General features: G+C 37.4%; 1 protein-coding gene across 2 annotated transcripts in view; it reads right to left on the reverse strand.

Annotated features, from left to right (window-relative positions):
• Nucleotides 1–24,305, reverse strand: part of LOC148949368 (tetraspanin-33-like) — a 555,122-nt gene that overhangs the window by 41,308 nt on the left and 489,509 nt on the right. For both annotated transcript variants that reach the window (XM_089093400.1, XM_089093399.1), the window contains one exon: nt 11,524–11,640. In XM_089093400.1, the coding sequence (XP_088949526.1) occupies nt 11,524–11,640 (117 nt within the window). The remainder of the gene's footprint in view (nt 1–11,523; nt 11,641–24,305) is intronic.

A 24,305-nucleotide genomic window follows, 5' to 3' on the forward strand; every position in this document is an offset into this window, starting at 1 on the left:
AGGATTTTTTTAGGGGAGGGGGGCGCAAAGTAGGTTGATCCGACAAACTTACGTTAGGAGAAAGTTTAATTAATACAAACTTGCGTTAATTAGGTAAATTACACTACTTTAGACTACTTTACGGGGGTAACCCTCGCCCCCCCTCTGGATACGCAACTGGATAGTTAATCATTTTTTTTCACGTTGTGATAACAATAATTTCTGGTCGTTTTGAGTTTGAATTATTGTAGGCTTCTATTTCTACTGATCTTAAGTTTAATATGGCCTTTACTTTTCTTTAAAAAAAACTTTATTTTTCGTAAAGTTTTCGTAGTGTATATATATATATATATATATATATATATATATATATATATATATATATATATATATATATATATATATATATATATATATATATACATATATATTTATATCGGCGCGTACAAACAGCCCCTCTCATTTGATCTGCCATCAGCGGTCCAATTACCCTGGAACACGTATTTTGGCAGAAACTTTCTGAAAATGCCTTTGAAACCAACTTGAGACTTCGAAACCTATTTTTAATTCCTAAAAACATCTAATAATAACATTACACTACTAACTACCGATTTTCATGTATGTATTGGAATAAATTAATTTAAAATTAGTTTCTTCAAAATTAGTGTTCCAACGTTGAAGCCAAGTTTCGCGTCCAAGAGAAATCTGACTTGTCTACCCGTGAAAAGATCTGATGCCGCTTATGTTTCTATCTGCAAAAACGTTCTCCGGAGCACTCGCACCCCGGTCCGGGTCTTTATAATGGGTGAGATAGGGAATGATCATACTGGATAATTATATAAACTGTGTGTGGGCGTGAGAGAGGGGTTAGTTACCGTCCAATAACTTTCAACTATTAAACACTATCCCTCTCAATTTCCAATTGAATGAGCCCCTTTTGAAGTTTTTACGACATCTCTATCATTAAAAACCTTATATGCCCCCTGGGCATAACTTACAACCTTTGCCCTGGGGACTCTCGGGGGTTTGTCATCCTTAAATAGATTACTTCCTGAACAATCTGCAACGTTGAACAAAATGGCTATCTGAAAATTTTGATTGGGTGTGTTTGGGGGAATGGTGGGCGTGAGAGGGGGGGGTACTTACCCTCCACCCACTTTTGACTATTAAAAAGGGCACAAACCGCGCCAATTTCCAATTGAATCAGCCCCTTTTGAAGTTTTTACGAGAACTCTATCTATAAAAACCTTATATGCCCCCGGGGCACAAATTACAACCATTGCACTGAAAGCTCTGATGGGGTTTTTATCCTAAAAGACATAATTTCCAGAACTTTCGACTACGTTGAACGAAATGGATATCTCAAAATTTTGATTGGATGTGTTTGGGGAAATGGTTGGCGCGAGAGGGGAGTTAGTTGCCAATTTCAATAAAAACCTTATATGCCCCAAGGGCATAACTTATAACCCTTGCCCTGAAGACTATGGGGAGAGTGTCCTGCTCAAAGGTATAATTTCCTGAACTTTAAACTTCGTGGAACAAAATGGCTATCAAGAAATTTTGATCGGATATGGTTGGGCAAATGGTGGGCGTGGAAGGGGTGTCTGTTGCCTTCCAATCCCTTTCGACTATTAAACAGGGCACTAGCCATTTCAATTTCCAATCGAATGAGTCATTTTTGAAGTTTCTACGACGACGCGTTCAGTAAAAGCCTTATATGCCCCCGGGGCATAACTTACAACCCTTGCCCTGAGGGCTGTGTCCTCCTCAAAAACAGAATTTCTATGTGACAATCCACAACATTGAATAAAATGGCTGTTTAAAAATTTTGATTGGATGTGTTTTGGGAAAAGGTGTGCGAGAGAGGGGGGCTAGTTTCCCTCAAATCACTTTCGACTAGTAAAAAGGGCACTAGACCTTTGAATTTCCAATCGAATGAGCCCTTTTTCAAGTTTCTACGACAAAGATTTCAATAAAAACTTATATGCCCCCAGGGCATAGCTTATAACCCTTGCTCTGAAGACTGTGGGGGGATTGTCCTGTTCAAAGTTATAATTTCCTGACCTTTAACTGCGTGGAACAAAATGGCTATCTCAAAATTTTGGATTGGATGTGTTTGGGGAAATGATGGGCGTGGAAGGGGTGTTAGTTGCCTTTTAATTACTTTCGACTATTAAAAAGGGCAATAGCTATTTCAATTTCTAATCAAATGAGCCCTTTTTGAAGTTTCTACTACAACGCTTTCTATACATACCTTATAAGCCTCCAGGGAAAAACTTGCAACCCTTTCCCTTGGGGCTCTAAAGAGGTTGTCATCCTCAAAGACTTAATTTCCAGAAATTAAAACTACGTTGAACAAAATGGCTGTCTCCAAATTTTGATTCGATATGTTCGGGGGACGGTAGGGCGTGGGGGGCCTAGTTGCCCTCCAATCACTTTCCACTATTAAAAAGGGTACTAACCCTTTGAATTTCCAATCGATTGAGCCTGTTTTGAAGTGTCTACGACAAAATCTTCTATAAAAACCTTATATGCCCCCAAGCCATAACTTAAAACCCTTGCCCTGAGGGTTGTGAGGGAGATTCCTCCTCAAAAAGATATTTTCTATGTGGAAAACAACAATGGTGAACAAAATGGCCCTCTCACAATTTTGATTGGATGTGTGTGGGGGAATGATGAGCATGGGGGGGGGGGGTAGTTGCCCTTCAATCCCTTTAGACTATTAAAAAGGGCACTATCCCTTTGAATTTCCAATCGAATTAGCCTGTTTTGAAGTTTCTACGACAACACCTTCTATAAAAACCTTATATGCCCCCAGGGCATAACTTAAAATCCTTGCCCTGAGGGTTGTGGGGGAGTGTCCTCCTCAAAAACCTATTTTCTATCTGGAAATCAACTACGCTGAACAAAATGGCTATCTCAAAATTTTGATTGCATGTGTTTGGGGGAATGATGGGCGTGGGGGGGGGGGGGCGAGTTGCCCTCCAGTCACTTTCGACTATTTAAAAGGGCACTAGCCACTCTCATTTCCAATTGAATGAGCCCTTTTCGAAGTTTCTACGACAACTCCTTCGATACGAAGTGCTCGGGTGGTGAAAAAACACATTGTGCCCACATCGTTCTTTACTTAGGCAGCGCTAGCGCGCTGCCTATGATATTGCCTTTCAATGGCCCAGAAGAAAAAGACAAAAATAGCATTTAACTTTAAAGCTTACTTATTGCGAAAGAATCTAGCTTAGCAACGAGAGTTTAACTTATGATTGAAAATTATACTACAGGCAAATGTAATTACAGAAAAGAAAACAGGTCAAATTTGAAAAGAAAAAGAACAAGGGGTAGAACCCCAACAGGGGGTCTCTATTGACAAAGGTCACTATGAAAAATAGAAAATTGAACATTTTGGCAGATCCACGTACTGAAATCAGCACTCTCAAGTTTTCAGACAGATTGAATTCGACAGTGCAGTTTTCATCAAGATTATACCTTTACCGTATTTTCCACCTTTTTCTAAAATCTTGCAAATTTTCTTCACGATTCTCTTATGCTATAGCAGTTGATGTGCAAATCTAGAATCAATAAATTTTACGTATTTGGAAAGAGCATAAAAGCCAATTCTTTTGACGAATCTATTGTTGGCAAAACTATTGTTTTAGGGTTACAGTTTCTATTGACAAGAGTCGACAAATTAATATAATGAACTGTTCAATTATGAAACATTCTTTAAATCCCAATAAAGGAAAACTGAACGCTCAAAATTTCTCCAATATTGTCCGTACCAAAGCAAGCTTTCAAACAGTTCGTGGTAACGAACTGTAAGTAAGGAGCGACCCGGCTCAATGGTAACCGAAACTCTAGAAAACGGGTTTTTGATACAAATAGATATATCAAAAAAATCAAATTTCAATGCTGATTTCAAATATATAAGTTTCATCAAGTTTGGTTCTACCCATCAAAAGTTACATGCCTGAGAAAATTTGGCTGATTTTCGAAAAAAGAGGGGAAAGACCCCCTAAAAGCTATAGAACCTTAATGAAAATCAGACCATCATATTCCGCTTATCAGAGAACCCTACTGAAGAGTTTTCAAGCTCCTATCTGCAAAAATGTGGAATTTTCCATTTTTTGCCAGAAGAAAGATCACGGATGCGTGTTTATTTTTTTTTTTTTTTTTTTTTTTTTCCCAGGGGTGTTCATTTACAACCAGGGGGCATAGAATATTGCGTGGGGAAGCATTTGAACGGAAATTAAAAGTTCTAGTGCCCTTTTTAAGTGACCAAAAAAAATGGAGGGCAACTAGGCCCCCTCCCACGCTCATTTTTTTCCCAAAGTCATCCGATCAAAATTTTGAGATAGCCATTTTGTTCAGCATGGTCGAAAATATGATAAAAATGTCTTTTAGGATGACTTGATCCCCCAAAGTCCCCAGGGGGAGGGCTGAAAGTTATGAACTTTACTCAATGTTAACATATAGTTTTGGTTTTGGGGATGCATACCGACTTTTTCTGCGGAGTTTTTTTCTGGTAGGTGGGGGCCGGCGAGGGGCGGGGGCTAGAGGGACGGCTCTTTCCATGACGGAAGTTTTCATGGGGGAAGGGACATTGCCATGAAGGGGGCGCCGGACTTGCCAGCATTATTTATTGGTTATTGGGAAGTATACAACCATTTTCAGGAAGGATTTTTTCTGGAGGGGGGGCTAGAGGAGGGATTACTCTGGAGAATATTTCCGTGGTGGATGTTTCTTTGGGGTAAGGGACATTTCTATGAAGGAGGCGCCGGATTTCCAAGCATTATTTAAGAAACGATCAGAAGTTAAATAAAAAAAACAAGTTTTTTCAACTGAAATGTAAGAAGGAATATTAGAACTTAAAACGAACAGAAATTATAACGTATGTGAGGGGGTTCTCCCCCAAGTCAATACCTCGCTCTTTACGCTACAGTTTTTTTCTTTGATTTAAAAAGATATATATTTTATAATTAAACGGCCTTTGTGTTTCTGGGTTTTGTTAATAAATTTTTTTTTTAAGTTTTAACTTAATGTGGGTGTTTTTGACTAAGGGGAGAACCCCTTCATATAAGTAATAACATATACGCAATAATAAAAAAAACAATAAAAAAAACAAGCGATACGGCTCAATAGTAATCGAAACTTTTAAAAACAAAATTTTGATGTCAATAAATGTATCAAAAGAATGTGTTTATAATGCTAATCCTAAATATATAAATTTTATTAAGTTTAGTATTACTCATCAAAGGCTACGAGCCTGAGAAAATTTACTCGATTTTTTAAAGAGAGGGAAACATCCCCTACAAGTGAAAGAATTTTAATGAAAATCACACCGTTAGATTCAGCGCATCAGAAAACCCTATTACATAGGTTTCAAGATCATATGTGCAAAAATCTTCAAATTTGTATTTTTTGCCAGAAGAAAAATATACGAATATAGAAGTAAGTTACGTAAGTTAATTTGTAAAGACATCCATTTAGCGAAAGAGAAATAAAATTTTTATGCAAATAAAAGCTGCGTTAACTAAAAAACGATCAGAAATTAAATAAAAAAACAAGTTTTTTAAACTGAAAGTAAGGAGCGACATTAAAACTTAAAACGAACAGAAATTATTCCGTATATGAAAGGGGCTGTCCCCTCCTCAACGCCTCGCTCTTTACGCTAAAGTTTTTTATTGTTTTAAAAAATAGAGTTGTGAGAAAGTCAAACTTTTTATTGTTTTAAAAAATAAAGTTGTGTGACAGATTCAAACTTTAGCGTAAAGAGCAAGGTATTGAGGAGGGGACAGCCCCTTTCATATACGGAATAATTTCTGTTCGTTTTAAGTTTTAACGTCGCTCCTTACTTTCAGTTTAAAAAACTTGTTTTTTTTATTTAATATAAACAAAAGATAATCTCAAGGAAGTTCTGAAGATTACTCTTTTCAGTTTTTATGTCTAGACAATCAAATTATAATTACTTCTACAAGGAAAACGCTATGAAATATATACAATGTCAATCATGTTGTTTTTTATCCGCAATGGCAGCAACGACAAAAATACTAATAAAAGTACGGTTCAAGGAAAAATAACAAATTCACATAGTTTTCGTGAAAATAGGAATTTGAACCTCTAATTATAGTAGGGAAAAACGTCTAAAAACCTTAACGAAAAGAAAGAAACAAAAAAGTCTGATAAGTTGATTGCTTAGCCTTTTGCTAAATCTTTTGCCACTTATACAGACCATTAAGCATAATGGCACGAAGACACTATTCCTAAGAACCTAATGACTAATTGGAAATTCGTTAACATAACTGTTTTTAAGTAAGGGGTGTGTTGCAAACTGTTTTTAAGTAAGGGGTGTGTTGCATAATGGCACGAAGACACTATCCGTAAGAACCTAATGACTAACTGGAAATTCGTTAACATAACTGTTTTTAAGTAAGGGGTGTGTTGGAAACTGTTTTTAAGTAAGGGGTGTGTTGCGTAATGGCAGGAAGACACTATCCGTAAGAACCTAATGACTAACTGGAAATTCGTTAACATAACTGTTTTTAAATAAGGGGTGTGTTGCATAATGGCACGAAGACACTATCCGTAAGAACCTAATGACTAACTGGAAATTCTTTAACAAAACTGTTTTTAAGTAAGGGGTGTGTTGCAAATCAAAGGTGTCATACCAAAAGACAATCGGCTTCAAGAAAAAATTTTTGTCACCGGTCCCTTCTTAAAGAAGACAACACTCCCGTAAAAAGAGGGTTCAGAAGATTGTGGTATAAAAGCTAGCGTGAAAGCTTTTACTAAATAAAAAGTGACGCGGTTCCAATATATCATTGTCCTCCCTCCGCTACAGCCTTATGATGCAAAAAATATGGTCATATGAAACTGGATACGGTTCAATCGTTCATGAACCAAAATTTATGATATCTTGTTTTTACGGTCAAGATCAATATGAAATTAAATTGACGCCTCGTCAAAGCCCCATTAACATCGAAAAGACTCGCTGGTCCTCAAGACGCTTTATATGTAGGCCTATACAAACGTAATCGAAACTAAGAAAAACAACAAATAAAAACAAAAAATACTTGTGCGGGCACATTTTTTTGTTCACCAAATATTCATCAAGTCAACATTATAGAACTGAGTAAAGAGTGATGCGTCTCCCGTAAACTATTTCTTTTTCCTCGGCCTGATAGTTTAGAAGGGAGGGTCGCTCGAACGTTAATAAGGGAATCGAACGTTAATTTTTAAGTTTCATAGTAACTTAAAAATATAATGCCAATTTTAAGGTCCAAACCTACCGGTTGGTAGCCTTAGGCTACACCATTCAACGCCCTGGGTGTACCGATAGCACCAATAAAAGATCTAAAGCCGAACTGGCCAGCCATGACAAAACAAAGAAACGAATATAATGGTAACAAAGGGTCTATGGCCAGTAAATGAAAACAAAGAGAACAAAAAAAAAAAAAAAAAAAAAAAATCCAACGAATATTTTGCCCGTATGCAGCAGGACGTCTTCAGCGTAGAAAAAAAAAATACAATTACTTACATATACAAGCGGTACATGTATCTTCAAGAAACCACAAAAGCAAATGACAGTTGCTTTTCCGGTTTCATGAAGGTAGCTACCAATTGTATATACGAGTAATTGTATATTATATATTTTATGTTAGTCTATTTTAGTTTTATATATATTATTTAGTTTTAGTTTCTATTTTTTTTTCTACGCTGAAGATGCCTTGTCGTATACGGGCGAAATATTCGGTTGATTCTTTTTCGTTTTCTTCATTTTCATCTACTGGCCATAGACCCGTTTGTCGTCTTTATAATCATTTCTTTGTTTTTCCCAAAGCAACCCCACAATCCAAAATGGCATTTGTTCAAAATTCCTGAAAATAGATTTTAATGAAATCACTTGAAAACAAATGTGCTTCTAGAGGTATCATGATACTTTACTCGCAAACGCAATGGCCACTACAGAAGTAGGTAGCCTATAAAAAGACAGAAGTTTCATCAATACATCACAGATATCGCACTAGCATTGCCTTAATAAACAGCAATGGGCTCATTTCGTCATAACCTGAAACTTTTAGTACTATTTGTAACAGCCAAAAGTGATATAAGAAAAACAAGAGTAGAATAGGCGTAATTAACGAGAGAGGTATTCTATTTGACGTCTTTCCAGATCTTTTTGCAACGTGAGAACCATTCAAAATGTCAATGAACTAGTACTTTATATTAAACATTGAGGTACCTTGCACATATATCCTTTTTTCGATCCGGGAATAATCAATAATTTCTTCTTTTTTTTAACTGTAAGATCATAATAGATCTTAGTTGACTTTAAAGTTTGTTAGAGGGACTATTTTTCAGTAGCGGATTTCCTTCTTGTCAAAACAAAATATAAGATACATGGCTTTGAAATTCTTGGGAGAATTCCCTCTCCACCGCTATTTAAGTTATGGTACATCTATAGTCTTTAAATCACTCTTTTTCAGTTACTTGGAGGAGAAACGGTTGCTCCATAAAAAACCATACATAAAACAGTTCTTGGTAACGAACTGTAAGTAAGGAGCGACCCGGCTCAATAGTAACCAAAACTCTAAAAAACGGAACGGGTTTTCATGCGAATCGATGCATCAAAAGAATCAGATTTTTATACTGATTTCAAGTAAATAAATTTAATCAAGTTTTGTCTTATTTGTCAAAAGTTACGCGCCTGAGAAAATTTGCCTTATTTTCGAAACAAGGGGGAACAACCCCTAAAAGTCATAGAACTCTAATGAAAATCACACCATCAGATTCAGCTTATCATAGAACCCTACTATATAGGTTTCAAACTCCTATCTGCAAAAATTTGGAATTTTGTATTTTTTTGCCAGAAGAAAGATCACGGATGGGTGTTTTTTTTTTTTTTTTTTTTTTTTTTCCAAGGGTGATCGTATCGATCCAGTAGTCCTAGAGTATAGTGAGAGGGCTCATTCAAACGGAAATTTAAAGTTCTAGTGCCCTTTTTAAGTGACCAAAAAATTGGAGGGCAACTTGGCCCCCTCCCACGTTAATTCTTTTCCCGAAGTCACCCAATCAAACTTTTGAGACAGCCATTTTGTTCAGAATAGTCGAAAATCTGATTAATATGTCTTTGAAGATGACTTAATCCCCCACAGTTCCCGGGGGAAGGCCTGCAAGTTATAAACTTTGCCCATTGTTTACATATAGTATTGGTTATTGGGAAATATACAGGTGTTTTCAGGACGAACTTTTGTTCTAGTGGGGGGTCGGGGTCAGAGTAGGGGCTACGGGGGGGGGGATCTTTCCATGGAGGATATTTCCTTGGGGGAAGGAACATTTCCATGAAGGGGGCGCCAGATTTCCCAGCATTTTTAAAAAACGATCAGAAATTAAATAAAAAAACAAGTTTTTTCAACTGAAAATAAGGAGCAACATTAAAACTTAAAACGACCAAAAATTATTACGTATATGAAAGGGTTCACCCCCTAATCAATACCTCGCTCTTTACGCTAAACTTTTTTAGTACTTCCAAAAGAGCTATCTATTCTAACTAAACGGCTTTTGTGATTCAGTGGTTCGTGATTCGAACACAATTCGAACTTCAGTACAAAGAGTGAGGCATTGACTAGGGGGAGAGCTCCCTAATATATGTTATAAAAACATACGATTAGAGAAATTCGTTGCGTAAATTAATTCGCAAGTTACATTAGAACAAAATTTCGTGAACGTCATTTAGCCAAAAAAAGAGAAATTAATATGCGGGTTTAGATTCAACTGTTCATTTACGGTGAGCCAAAATTCAAAGCTTCATTAATTAAAAAACGTTCAGAAATTAAATAAAAAAACAAATTTTTTTAACTGAAAGTAAGGAGCGACATTAAACCTTAAAACGAACAGAAATCATTCCCTATATGAAAGGGGCTGTCCCCTCCTCAACGCCTCGCTCTTTACGCTAAAGTTTGACTTTGTCTCACAGCGTTATTTTTTAAAACAATAAAAAAATTTAGCGTAAAGAGCGAGGCGTTGAGGAGGGGATAGCCCCTTTCACATACGGAATAATTTCTGTTCGTTTTAAGTTTTAATGTTGGTTCTTACATTCAGTTAAAACAAACTTGCTTTTTTTTAGTTAATACCAAACAAGGCTTAAAATAACTGCATTAGGAAGGAAATTTTATGGGATATAAAACGGTGAATTAAGACAATGTCTCTAGAGCCTAACTAAACTTGTTAGCCGTAGCAAAACAAAAATAATTCAACGTAGCGACAGTGATGATACTTCAACGATTGGGAGAAGAATAAATAAATCAACCGCTACTTTGGAAAGGCATCTCCCACAGCTATAATTTCCAGCATTTAAACAACTATTTTTCTTAATTATATTTTCAGCCTTGTTTTTCCATATTGTAAAAATTAATAAAACAGCTTTAAAAAGGAATTTCAGAGTTTTTCACCTTGAAAATGTTTATTAGCAAAATCTAATAGGGAGGAAAGACTTTGGGATGAGGGAAAAAAATTTTATGAAAAAATAGAATCTTTCTGCTTTCTAGTAAGATGTACGTAAATTCTTGAGAATGATTCAATCTTCATATATACAATAATTAATAAAAATCAAATAAACAAATGCTAAGGTTTCTAAGCAAATAGCAAGCATTTAGTTGGATGAAAAATTTAGCCTAAAATTTCAAATGTGAACCATGTCCTTAATCGCATGCTATGTAAGTTATGTTGGCATGTTCTAAATGATTCCAGGTAACCACATTATTGCTTTGACAATTGGATATTTTCAGAGTTTTTAAACCGTTTCATCATAAGATCAATTATTCGACTTCAGGTTAATAAGGTCAATCGTCAATATTTCACATTGACTTCCTTTTCTTTCTAGCTTATTTGGAATGCAAAACCCTTTAATTCTTTTCAAACTTCATAATATTTTCTAACTCTTGTAGCCTTTCATATTGCACTATTCTATTACGCAAAAACAATAAGGCAAAAGAAGCATAAAAACATCGACGGCTTTGTATTGTTTTTTGTTCACTGGTTATACAATTTTCCAATTGTTTTACTTATTTATAAAAATTCTAGTGTTTTCTATTACGTTTTCTCATAAATAATGATTACTTTAAGAGCCAAAGAATAAACCAGATAGTTTCCCTTTTAATCTTTCGACATGCATAAACTTGAACAAAGATCCCAAGGTATCATTTCCAGATATAGAGCACAAACTTTCAGAACAAATCAGAAAAAAATGGGAAATGGAGATATAATGTAAATCTGAGACTACAAGTCGACATTTTCATCAATAAATTTTGTCTCGTAAAGCAATCCGACCTTGCAAAATAAAACGATGGCGGAACACTGACAGTGCATAAAAAGGAAGCAATTGAACTCTTAAAGAATGCATACTGAAAGAAAACAATTAATAGCAATAGCCTGTAACCGAGAAGAAAGAAATCTATATGTAATGTATAATCGCTTGAAAAAGAACTATACTAATAGTTGCATAATATATAAACTAATTGACGGAGAAAAAACAAAATAGGTGAAATTTACCTGCAAAACAGCGGCTCCAATGGCTACTCCTCCAATAATATTTAAGTTCATTGTTGCCCACGTTGTGATGGCAGAAATACAACCAGTCGTATATATTCTTTTTCTGGCTTCTGAATCCTAAAATACCAACAAAATCAAAACACTAATTTTAGTAATTTAGTAATATTACCCTATATGAGTTAAACTTCCAGCATCGAATCTAGATCCAAAAATAGGCTTCTGGAGGTGTTTTCTAGTGTCTGCTACCACACTTAAATCAGACAATCTACGGTTTGACACAAAGAAGTTGCACTGCATATGTTTCTTTCATTATCCAGACCAAAAAAATCGCTGAATCGGAAAAAAAGGTTTTCCGAACTAAACCCTCCTGAAATTTGTCAAATTTGAGTTTGAGATCAAGACATAGACTAAAAATGGAATTTACAAATTACTAACTACAAACGAGCAGACAGTTCATTTGCTAGGGTCAAAATTAGCGTCAAAATAGAATCTGACATAAGATTCTTTGTCTGGAGTTGTTTTAAGGCGAGTGTGTTTAGTCAGTCCAAGCAGCCTAAATTTTTCGGGCTAGAACGGATAAACAAGGGGAAGCCTCTAGCGTATCAAAACCGCCTTACCGATGCTGATCTGGTACTTGCCGAACATCAAATTAATTAATAGTCAAACACAACACTTCAAATATTACAATTGCCGTGGTATAAAATCGCAGATACAAAATAAAACATACATGAGTAGAGGTGACCCTATTGACACGGGACGACACCCCTGCTGCCACCTATAACTTTTTTGCACCCCATATATGGGCATAGCCTCCCTAGGGAGAACACGTGGTTAATGGGGTCAATGACCTCTTTTTCCAAGGTCGATTTAATTGATGTTTCTATGTGTAAAAACTCCGGGGCGAAGGTTGCACATGCGCATTGAATTCTAACGGGAACAATGTTATTGATCTAGGACTCGAGGGGGAAATGAATTTCCGAGAACTTGATTGCGTAATCGATCGCGAATGTCATGCTGTCCAGAAATAGTATTTGATGTTGTTGCTCTCGCCCAAATGTTATGACTTTCCCGGAAACAGTTAGATCACATGTTTCCTTCTCAGCCAATCAGCGAGTCGGATACATCCTCCTTCTCAGCCAATCAGAGGCCTGCTTACATATTAGCGGCAATGGGAATATAAGGAACGGTTTTTTGTTATATTTTTATTAGTCTGTGAATAGAATTCAAAGGAGTGAGAACAGTTTTTACTTTACTCATTTGGATATATATTTGTGTTGATGGTAATGAGTGGATTGTTTACACTATTAGAAGTGAATAGTGGAGTTGATGATAATAGTACAAGAGCATCAAACATTGCGGTGGAAATCACGAAAGGATCGCGGCTTTGTCTGGAATGGGATGTAGTATATGCAAGATATGTAATATCCTTGAGCAAATTCAAAATTAAGGATCAATTATGTTTCACCGCTAAAGTTGATATAGCTCATGTGAATAGACTTGAATGTGCTTTTAGTGCATTGGTGAAACATATTGAATACAATAAACAGTATCGTTAATTGTACATGCTCTGTATTATTGTTGTTGTTGTTCTAATTATTCAATAAAATTATTTCGAAATCGAAAATGTTCTCCTTCTTGTCTGGTTGGGGCTAACGCATCAGGGACAGTCTAGAGTCAGCAGTCGAAGTGAAAAGATTGAAAAATGAATAAATTTGAGAAAGAGAAAATTAGATCAAATCTAGTGTTTATGGAAAAACATTTGATTTTCGATGACGATTTTCTCAAGTTATCTCTTAAACGCAGGATATTCTCTTGTCAGGGAACACTTGACAATATAATGAGGAGTGATTCTCCCCCATTGGACTATTGTATGAAACTTTTAAAATGTGATTCAAATGCTTATAGTCATTTTATTGATATATTAATTGAAACAAGACTGAATCATATTGCGGATATACTTTTGAAAACATTGCCAATGGATTCAATGTAGATGGCTCCCCCATCATTCGAAAAAGCTCACGTCACATAGTTACTCATCTCTCCCTCATATCCCACACATTGAATTTAACGATCGAAGAGGATCAGTTTCATTTTAGCTGTGTGTGAGTTGACATCGGAAACCGAAAAATGTTCTATGTATGTCCATTGTGCATGTACACTCTTGGCAGTTGGAATCAATGTGAGAATTGTACAATTATTGATGACTATAGCGAAAAGTGTAAATTATGTAATCCTTGTAAATTACATAGAGGCTATGCAGTACAAATTAAAGGATGTAATTCATGTCTTGAGGAGGTGTCTGACCCTAATCCTAGAGGACACCAGTGCTCCAATTGTCACTATGATAAATGTGATCAGTGGAAGAATACTTACCCCGCTATGATTGGAAAGAATCCCAAACGTGATTTTAGTTTATTTCTACGAGATTGGTATCGTCGTGGATTTAAATTATTCTTGGGAAGAGGAATCTGGTCTACGATTCAACTGTTGGGGTAACAAGACAATCTGGTTTCTACGTCATCGCTGTGATGACACCACCTACTATGACTATAAACCAAGTGATTTTTATTTGGCAGTTACCGAATGTGATTCACCACTTGAAAACACTGTATGTGATATTGCTTCAAATAGACAGATTGAAACTCTTGAATTTCATAATATGAATGCAAATAGTATCATTGACTATACAAAGAGATATGACAAGAGTGAAGTTACATTATACCGTAGGAAATGTGACCCGGACTTTGCAGTCAATCAGGATCAATACACAGTGAATCCATATGATTTATCGGAATTAGTTGTTCACGACAGTTGTCTATACCTCAAAGAAGAAGAAATCTATAGTGAAGATTTAAAGACATTGTTGTATATATATACATTTTATTAATAAACAAATTCACAAACATTTTTTAATAACTTTACTCTTAGGGCACTGAAATCAATACTATATAGGTCTGAGAGGATATTTTCCACTAGAAAGTCATTCAGACGGGGATTGTCAACATAAATGTGGAGAAACCGCTTGTAAGTATAGCCACGACATCGGAATACAACATATAGTAGTGCATGGAAGCCGCAGTTTTTATTCGTTAGATCCTGGACCCTCTTCCGATTTTGAATAATAGTTTTCCTACTGCTCTCAATATAGTTGCTGATGCATGGAGCGTAGAATGTATAGGGTAGCCCAAGAGGATCAAAAAATTCATTCGTCTTCATTGTTTGAAAGATGCACAGCCAATGACCCGTCAGCACAGTCGACGGACTGCTATTAACAATAATTAAGGTATTGTTGACACTTTGAATTTTTCCAAGAAAGTCCGAGGGCAGACAATAGGATTTGTACTGGGACATATAGGGGTCCATATTAAATACACTGATTATTTGACTGGTGTTCATGGCACCAAGTCTAGTAGAACACTGCCTTCGGGAGTGATTTCCCAATAGGTTTCATATTGATTCAGTGAGATTAGTGCAATACTCTCAGCCAATGGGTCGGCAAATGTACACTCTAAACGCACACTCCCTGTAAGTGCTATACTCACATCCTGTGTACCCGAAAAATCCAGTAAAATGATAGCATGTGTTTTAGCAAACATATCTTCGGTTATACCATTTTCAAATAGTTGAGAGTCATGATCTAGGGTTTGCATGGTCAACTCGTACAATGTTCTATAGGATTTATCAAAAGATAGATTGTAGAGTGGGATGCCGTTTACTTTGCACACAAGCGATGAAAGTCCAAACATCTCGAATTTATTTGGGCATTCAGTCCACGATCCAATTGCACTGGCACTTTTACAAATGTCAAAGCCAATTTTGAGGGGATTTTGCCATTGATAAAGGATGAATCGGTGAAGGTGCGTGAGCCCATGGCGATATGACATTGATTGGGGATTGTATGAGGAACAAGTAGTTTAATATTGTTACCATTGGCTCTCAGTTTTTCCACGACCAAAGCAACAGAACTGATAACTTGCTTTTTGCGTACATGAAGTATTGCTGAGGTGAGGGAGAGACTTACATCAGAATTGCCTGCAAGTTACTTTCTCAATATGAAATTGGAGGGTGCAAGCATCAATTTTATATCCACTTTAACATTGGGCGGTAGCCATTGGGGTATATTAAATATTTCATGATATATTTTTCCAACTAGATGTAATTCACTAGGTGTAGCATTTTTAAGTGCATCTGTACTATCAGTATTAGTAATATATTCATATCTATTGGAGGTGCCTCTCAATTCCTTGTATGACTTGGGTGTCATCAGCATGAATTGCATATAGCTGGTATAATTTGAGAGATTGTTGCTTGTGCTCACCAGCGTGCCATTGATGTAGACACTAATTTGACGAAATAAATTATGTAATATAAACTTTTCATAGGATATTCCATCTGCCCGAATTGGCATTGTATTATCGGATTTCCGGACTTTCATTTGCAAATCTATAAATGTTGAAGACATTTCCATAAAGTAGTCTTCATTGTAATAAATTTTAAAGTGGATATTATCGGAGAGGGGTTGTTTTGGATAAAATTGTTCATAGTATCCATGTTTGACACTCACATCAACATTTTCAGCATTGAATAGATTCAATGAGGCGGTGATTGAAGGTTGAGAATCCTTATGCGATAGGTAGGACATTTTAGGAGAAGAAATCTAGTTTCGATCTAACAATTTTCCTCCTGGGGCTTCTGGTTACAGCACGTGTCGGCTTTTCCCTTCTTTTCTTTGACAATAGGGATGTCTTACGTTTCCGTCCTGAGTAGAGACTGATGAGTGATGTATTGTTTCTTGACCTTTTTAAACCTTTACCATTCTGTTTTAATTTCTCGCCAAGATTTCGCGCACTAGACCTAAGATTTTCCGTAGCACTTTTTTAAAAATCCTTGCCAGAGCCCCAATCGTATAGTGTAGAGGATGCAAAATCGGTCGCAGCCTGTACAAAATATTTTCTAGCCAGTGCTAGTGAAGAGCGAAACAGCTTAGCAAACCAGCTGCCAAGACCATAGCCAGACATTGACGAGCGACCCTTGTAGTAGTCCATTCCATTGCCCTGTTGTCTTGGACCAAGAGTATTAACATAGCAGTCAATATCAGGACAAGTGAATACCACTTTTTTATTAGACATCTTGTAGTTGAACGATGGGTCGAAAATGGCATGTAATCACAGCCAAACCTTTTGAAATTGCTATTAGATCACCCAATTCGGTTCTTAGTGTTAACTGACAGAGGTCCAAATAGGAAGTGTTTACGGGGATATACTGCAGATGATTTATATTGTAGTGATGAATATGTTCTTGATTGGTTTTTCGTTCAAGAACTCGTAGGAGGGGAACATTTGAATTACCAACCCGAGATGTTTCCAAAAATGAGGCGTAGAGAAATATACAGGTGTCCGTGGAGAAGGCGGGCGGGTAGTCAGCAAAAATGAAATTAGTGTTTCCGGCACTTTTACCATTGATTATATTGAGCTTAAAACCAAGAACATCCTTTAGATTATCATTGAGAATAACCTTTTCACTGGCAATAGGTGAACTAATATAGATCTTGCCCTCCTCCATTGAATAGTTGAAATGAAAAGCTCCTTTTTTATGATCTGAAATTCTTTTATTAATAGAACGACATAAATCATTCATACAGGTGAGTTCCTCGTAGGGTAATTCAATATATGGATAATCCAACCAATTGATTTTTTGAATTTGTTCTTCATCACCTGTAGGTGGTGGCGGCCAATCATAGGGTCTAATTTTTATTTCATATTTACGATCTTTTCTCAGGATGTCGTAGGTATTTTTGAGAATACAGTCGACAAGAGCCACTTCATACTTTCCATCGAAATTGATGGTGGGGGAGAGTTTTGTCCAAAAATCACTTGTTCTATTCAGATCATTGTATAGAGGATCAGAAACATTGGACATGAAAGTCACATAGAAATCATTGGGCATTGTCAATATCTTCAGCACTGACCCAAGAATCAAAATCTGAGTTGCATCCTAGCCAGCTAAAAAGCAACTGTCTCTTGCCATAGCGTGTATGACTCTTTAATATCTTTACAATTTTATACAGTGCACTGGTGTTTCTAACTTTTTGCCGTTCATATTCATAAATACCACAAAAACTCTTGTCCTCTTTGGTGTCTCTCAGTCGATAGGTTATGGGCATGATGTCTAGGATTTTGGACACTATAAAAAGTTCGGTGCTCCATAAATAATTCCCCTTTTCAAAAATATTGGTGGTTCTATTAATTCGAACAGTATCACCAACTTTGAATTTCTTCTTTTTTTTCTATTTTTCACCCTTGGAGTATTGCTTTAGAAAAGCATCAAATGTATTTTCATTGTAGTGAACATCCGTTGGTGTAGAGTTGGACAGAGATCGATGGGGTCGTTGATTATAAATCAAAATGATTTTATATAAAACAATAATAAAAGACGAATTATTTTTCAATGTTCAATATATTGAAATTAATAGACGAATCGTTATTATTAATAGTTAAGCCAATGCAGCCTTTATCGGGCTGTGACTATGATAAAGTGTTGTATTATATTTCAAAAGAACCTCTTGCGCATGGGGATTAACAAATTCACTGCCACGATCCGATTGAATTTTTCTATATGAATCCTGTTCTAGAATACTTTCAATGGCCCGAGCAACTTCAACACCTCTCTTTGACCGCAGTGGAATGGCATAGGCGTAGCGACTAAAGATACTGATTGCCACTAGAATATATTTGTAGGGCGCATTGTGACGTTGTTGAAGTGCGTCTAAAGTTAAAAGATCCGTTTGCATTATATGCAGAGGGAAAAAGGCTTTAGTTTGTCGATAGTGTTTACTGCGAAGCCAGTGATTCTGATGCAGTGTGTAACTCGGCTCATTTTATATATACTCTTTTGCATTTTTCAATGTAAAGGTGCTGGAGACAGCTTTGGAAATCATTCTGGGGGAATTTAAACGCCCTTCTTTACCAACATTTTCATTGAAACTTTTCAAAATTTCATCCATTTCGTACGTACACGTATAGTAAAATGACCATCCCCCTTTTGCATACTGGGGGGCGAATCAATTCTTCCTTGCTTTTGACTAGCAACCACAGCTGTTGTAAAACCATTGATGCTGATGATAGTATCTTCAAATGTTGAATCTTCTTTTTTTATAAAATGGTGTTGTTACTGGAGGACTATAATCTCTTAGATTCTTTAGAATTTTCTTATTGCCAATAAGACTTTTGGGATTGTTTGTTGCACACAAAGATGTGTATAGATTATTTTCAAAGGATAAGAGTCCTTTACGATTCCTCACCATATCACAAACTAAATCAACTAGATTATAACTTTTTCCCTGAATTATAATTCGTTTCCCTGTGCTCCCGACTTGAACTTGATTGCCAGTTTCAAACATGAGATAAGATAATACTATTTTACTCTGTTCTTGATAGGTCAATGGCAAAAGGTTTCCAATTTTCAATACACTTGAATTCAATTTTTTCTCTGTTGACCATGCTGCGGAATCTTGAGGAGATGATTCCTTTTTAGAGGGATCGGTGGCGGTGGGTCTCTCACGATAAGGTTTATGTTTGTCCACACGTCGCAATGCATCTTGAAGTAAAAGCAGTTTTTTTTCATCGGCAATATTCTCATCGTTAATGAATTTGCTTAGATTGTCTTCAAAATGTTCGATGGGCGAGAGGACAAGTTCAAATGGTGTCAATTTATAGGGTTTTGCCATTCTCTCACTAGAGAAAAACGTGTACAAGTCAATCATTTCTCGTTACTAAAAGTTGGTAGCGTCTAACATCCTCCTGTTTGAGCATTTTTCTTTTAAATTTTTTCCCTAATATCTTAAAAGCCCAGTTATGGAACGTTGTGCGATGTTGCTTTGTCTGTTGTCTAACACCTTCTGGCAGTTGAAAAACGGCCTAAGGTAAAATTAAAAAAAGTTAATATAGTATATTAACAAAATCATTGTCAACACCGTGTTTGAGTATGGCCTTCCTAAGCAGTGGTTTTTAAGTGCTTAAAACGGAGAACAAATGTCGTTGTTCGTGTAGTTTCTTCAGTGTCATAATGGTAACTGATAACCTTTTCTAGTGTTCACCGGAAGATATACTGTAATTTCATTGTTGAAAATGTCGGTGACTACACGTAGATCCTCGGGTGTGCTCTTATTAAGATCCAGCAAATTGTACCGGTAGGGCTTGCTTGTCGCGTGTGTTTACGCTGAAAACATAAATTTCGGGGCGCCGGGGTATTTCTGATTATTGAGTGTTTGGAGCGAGCTAGAAGCACGAACGACTCGATAGATAATATAGACGGTGCAATTCAAAGCAAGGGTTCGCATACATTTGCTCTGATGAAACAGATTGTCTAGAACCAGAGTAGCGGAAATGTGGTCATGATGGGAGCGAACGGTGAACAGTTGTAGCATTTCCTGTGAGAACTGTTCAATGGATTCAGCCAAATCATCGATAATCAACCACGAGTTCGATTCAATACTATTGAAAACATCAAGTCCTCGTATGAATTGTATTGGTATGGTTGTGGCAATAGCTTTTATTTTATCATAGGACTCCTGCCAAATACTATAGCAATAGTAGATTTTTTTCGGTTTTTCCAAAAACATTTTATCGCAATTTTGAATTATTCTAGTTAAAAGTGTTGTTTTCCCCGACATTGAGGGACCACACAGAAACGATCTGAAGGGTGTTTTAAATTGATACATGCTGCTGCTGACAACAGTCGGACTACAACTAACTGTAAATCATATCTGCTCAATGAATAAGTAGTAATTTCCCCATAGATCTATCTATTCAATAAAAAAAAACAACAATATTTCATGACAGCATTTATTTCGACACCGCATGAAAACAAATATTTGCAGTCAACATGAACTGCACAACAATAAAAATAATAATAACACTTGTTCAACAAGAACAGTTGACAAAATTTCATGGTGGTCAACATGAAAACTCTGTTTGTTCAACATGAACTGCAACGATAACACTTTATAATAAAACACTTTTTGTCTATTAGCAGCACTTTTCTGTACAACACTTTATGTACAATAAAAAACACTTTTTGTACAACACTTTTCTATACATCACTTTTTGTCAACTTAAACACTTTTCTATACCTGACACTTTTTGTACAACAGAAAATACACACACAGGGAACAATAGCACAGTTGAACATTATAGTGAATTTAAAGGTGGGTTCCCCCCTCCCCCCGGGGACCGCAGGGCCGAAGGCCGGCCGGTCGCGGGCGGGCCCCCCCTCCGGGCGACCGCGGGAAGGGCCCCCCCCCCGGAGCAGCGGTGGAAAAACAATAGTTGTCGTCACTGCTATGGGTTAGTGGATGGGTTAGTTGAGGTTGAGTTAAGGTAGTGAAAGGTTTAGTGGTTAGTCAGATTAGGCTAATTTATCCAGACCAAGTTGATTGCGATAGTCAATGCATTCAACTCGATCTGAAATACGGTAGTGGCCGTGGGGTAGGACACTCACACCATTCTCGAGCACATAGACCTTGTCGGATATAAACGACATTGCATTCTTCTCCACTCTCACAGTATAATTTCTATACTGTAGAGAGCGAATTGCAAGCACTTGTGCTCTCGGCACTAGGCTACTTTCTACACACTCTCTGTACACGCTCATGTTGAAATTGCTCTTTACAAAATGTGTAGGCACCCCTTTACACGCCTTCTTTTCTTCCCCACTATGAGTTTCCACGCAATAAACTTTGGGGCCCGGGAACACCCCCCTGTTTCACCAGCTCGGGGTAGAGCGATGGATTCCAGTTGGTGAAATCCATCCGCGAGCTGATGTGCACCCCCTTTTCTAAATCTCCCAATAAATCCTCGGTTTTTACCTTTAACAGCAGAGAATCTGTATCTCCATAGTAAACTTGAACCTCCCCCTCCCGTGGCCATTGCACCTTGCACACATTGTAAAAGAACGACAACATGAGCTTTTTTGAAATTTCTAGTACTGAACTACCTCCTGCAATATTCTTGTTCAGTACTACATTTCGCTTTCGCCTGTGTAGAAGAACCATGCCGGTCTCTATGCTCGTGAATGATGTAAAATTGGGGTCGGCAATAATTCGTGCACACTCTAGAGGGTCAGTCACGACGTCACAGCGAGATCTATTACGTACGCTTTCACACAGTTTGCCAACCGCTGAATTTAGAATGAGCTTATACATGTCCTTCGCCACCTGTGAATTTGCCCGAGAGCGTTTATCGCCCCCGGTATCGATAAATGTTTTCAAATAGGTTCGCTGAGTGAACTGCAGGACCCTATGTATTTTGGTGATTTTGAAACCATTTCTAACCCTCCAATGCAAAAGCAAATGGTGAACATCAAGCTTATCCTGAGGGTCCAGATCCGCAATCAGTTTCTGTTTAGAGGGAGTCCAGTGCATCCCCATATCCTCAACCAATGAACGATTGTAGGGGCTCAGAGAGTCCCTGCTCACCGGCCGATTGATACAGGGAAAGACAAACTCTTTGACTGAGTCGTGAAGCGCCAGTGGAATGTGACCATCAACTTCAAAGAACCATCCTTGCGGCCCATTGTCCTCGACGATTGTAATGTCGGGGAACTCACAAGGATTCTCAAGCCATTGATAGTTCCAACACGGCAAAGAGTAGTGTGACATTGCCGAGGTGTACAATGAGTTCATGTCCAAGAACACTGCATTTGACTTTGCACCGGTGCTTTGTCCGCTCGGATCGGTTTATAAGACGCGGTCCCCATGAAAAACATACCCTCCCCTTATTGAACGCTCTATAAAAAGGTGCTGATCTACGTTGGTGATTAGACCTATTTCCCCCCTGCTAATTTTTTATATTAAATCCATCACTAAATTGGGTGTAGAAAAATTGTAGCCTATATCTAACCCAAACTCTGAATAGATCTGGTCTGTGTTCTTACAGATTATATCTAAGAGAGTTAGAACGTCACTGGCCAAGTACAGTCTACAATACTCCCACCCATTTTTACAATCCCCCTTGGACCACACCTTCTTGGCAAACTCGTACTCCTCGGCTGTGCATTCACTGTTGGTCAGTGAATTGTAAAAAGCTTCAATTGGAGGTAGTTTCTCCTCACTTAATCGTGCGCCAGAAAATTAATAATCGTATGCATATATACCTTTGAAGGTCAACATGTCATACATTTCACTGTCTGGAAAGTGATGTTTAAGAAAGTGAAAGCTATCAAAATTGTCGCTTTTTTGCACTTGAATCGATTGACTCAATGCCTTGGGGAAAAAACTAAAAGAATCTAAAAACCTAATGTTATTCCAGCACATATGCCCATTATCCACTACCTGCTATTTCAGTCCGAGAAGCAATAACTTCTCAGCCGATTTGGGAATAATGTTGTAGTTAAAGGAACTATTTAACCATGGACTATCTACTCCCTCAACCTCCCAGTGAATACGTGTAAGTGCCTGTCCACTAAATTTTAAATAATAATTGGAATTATGAATAAAAAAAGATATAAAATACTGCTGGCTATCATTTAAATTACACGATTGATGCGCAACCCCTCTAAAATTACTACCCCCCGAGGATCTTTCCTGCCCCCAATGGTCATGATCTCTGACTTTCCCCCTCCCCACTCTTTTCCCTTTAGACCCCTTATCCATCTCTACAAACTCCCCCTTACATACCCAACATATTTTTTGATTTTTAATCACGAGACGATCCTCTGCAGACAACACCATTGGATAATGGGTATTTCTCAAACGAGAAATAGCACCATTAGCCGTGCCAATCAGTTTAGTCAATGCCTTGTCCATGCACTCCCCCTCATCCAATGTTTCAACTCTTTCTAAAAACCGCATGGTGTTAGGATTGTATCTTTGCGCGTGGGCGTAGGACACTGCAATAGCCCGATGTTCTTTGACTCAGTTTGGAAATTTGGGGTCATTCACCTCCACCAGCTTAGCCTCACAGTCCAAAGATATTTTGTTGCACTGGAGAAGGGTGTTTTGGAAATTTTTAAATCGTAAAATGGACCTATCCCCAGAAACCGGTTCTTCTCTCTGATATCCGTAGCGTCTACAGTGCCTCATGTGATCTCACAGCTTTAATTCAGTCCAAAATCTAGAGAAACATGTCGGGCAGTAGAAACGGGCACTCTGTTTCTTACCCTCCCTCAGAACTCTACTAATGTCAGTGATTGGACTAAAATGACCGATTGCGTTCGGTTGACTAGGCGGCGTGCATAGCAACCAAACCTAGTGTTTAACCAAATCAACTGAGGGACCCCTTATGGGGAATACCACCCCCTTCTTTTTAGAACGAACCCCATCTTCAAATTCAGTTTCATACTGAACCACAGTAACGCCAATATTCAAATGGGCATTAGCCCTTTCAAAAATATCAATAAATCGAAGCGTTACTGGGTATTTTCCTTCTAAGCATGAAAAATCTACAATTGGGAAACTGGATCCCTCCTTCCCGTGTACAGCCCAAACCTCTAAATTCTTCTTGGTAGCGCCCCGAGCTAGAGGCTCGAATGCTGATTCGAGGAAAGCATATCTGAAACACTTTTGATCTGTTTCAAAACAAATCCGCTGGACACCACGACAACCTACTAGATCTGGATTATATTTTAAAACTGTATCCCTATCAGACCCTGCCCCCCCCCTCTTAAAATAAAATCTTTCTTAAATTTACAAATATTTATACTTAAATTTTCAACAAAAAGAACTAGAGACCCACTACCGTTTTCGTTAAAGTTCTCGAGATGCGTTATAATTTGATCGACCCAAT

This window comes from Artemia sp. Qi Xiang Cuo, chromosome 8 (assembly GCF_049724085.1).
Source record: "Artemia sp. Qi Xiang Cuo chromosome 8, ASM4972408v1, whole genome shotgun sequence".
Classification (NCBI taxonomy): domain Eukaryota; kingdom Metazoa; phylum Arthropoda; class Branchiopoda; order Anostraca; family Artemiidae; genus Artemia; species Artemia sp. Qi Xiang Cuo.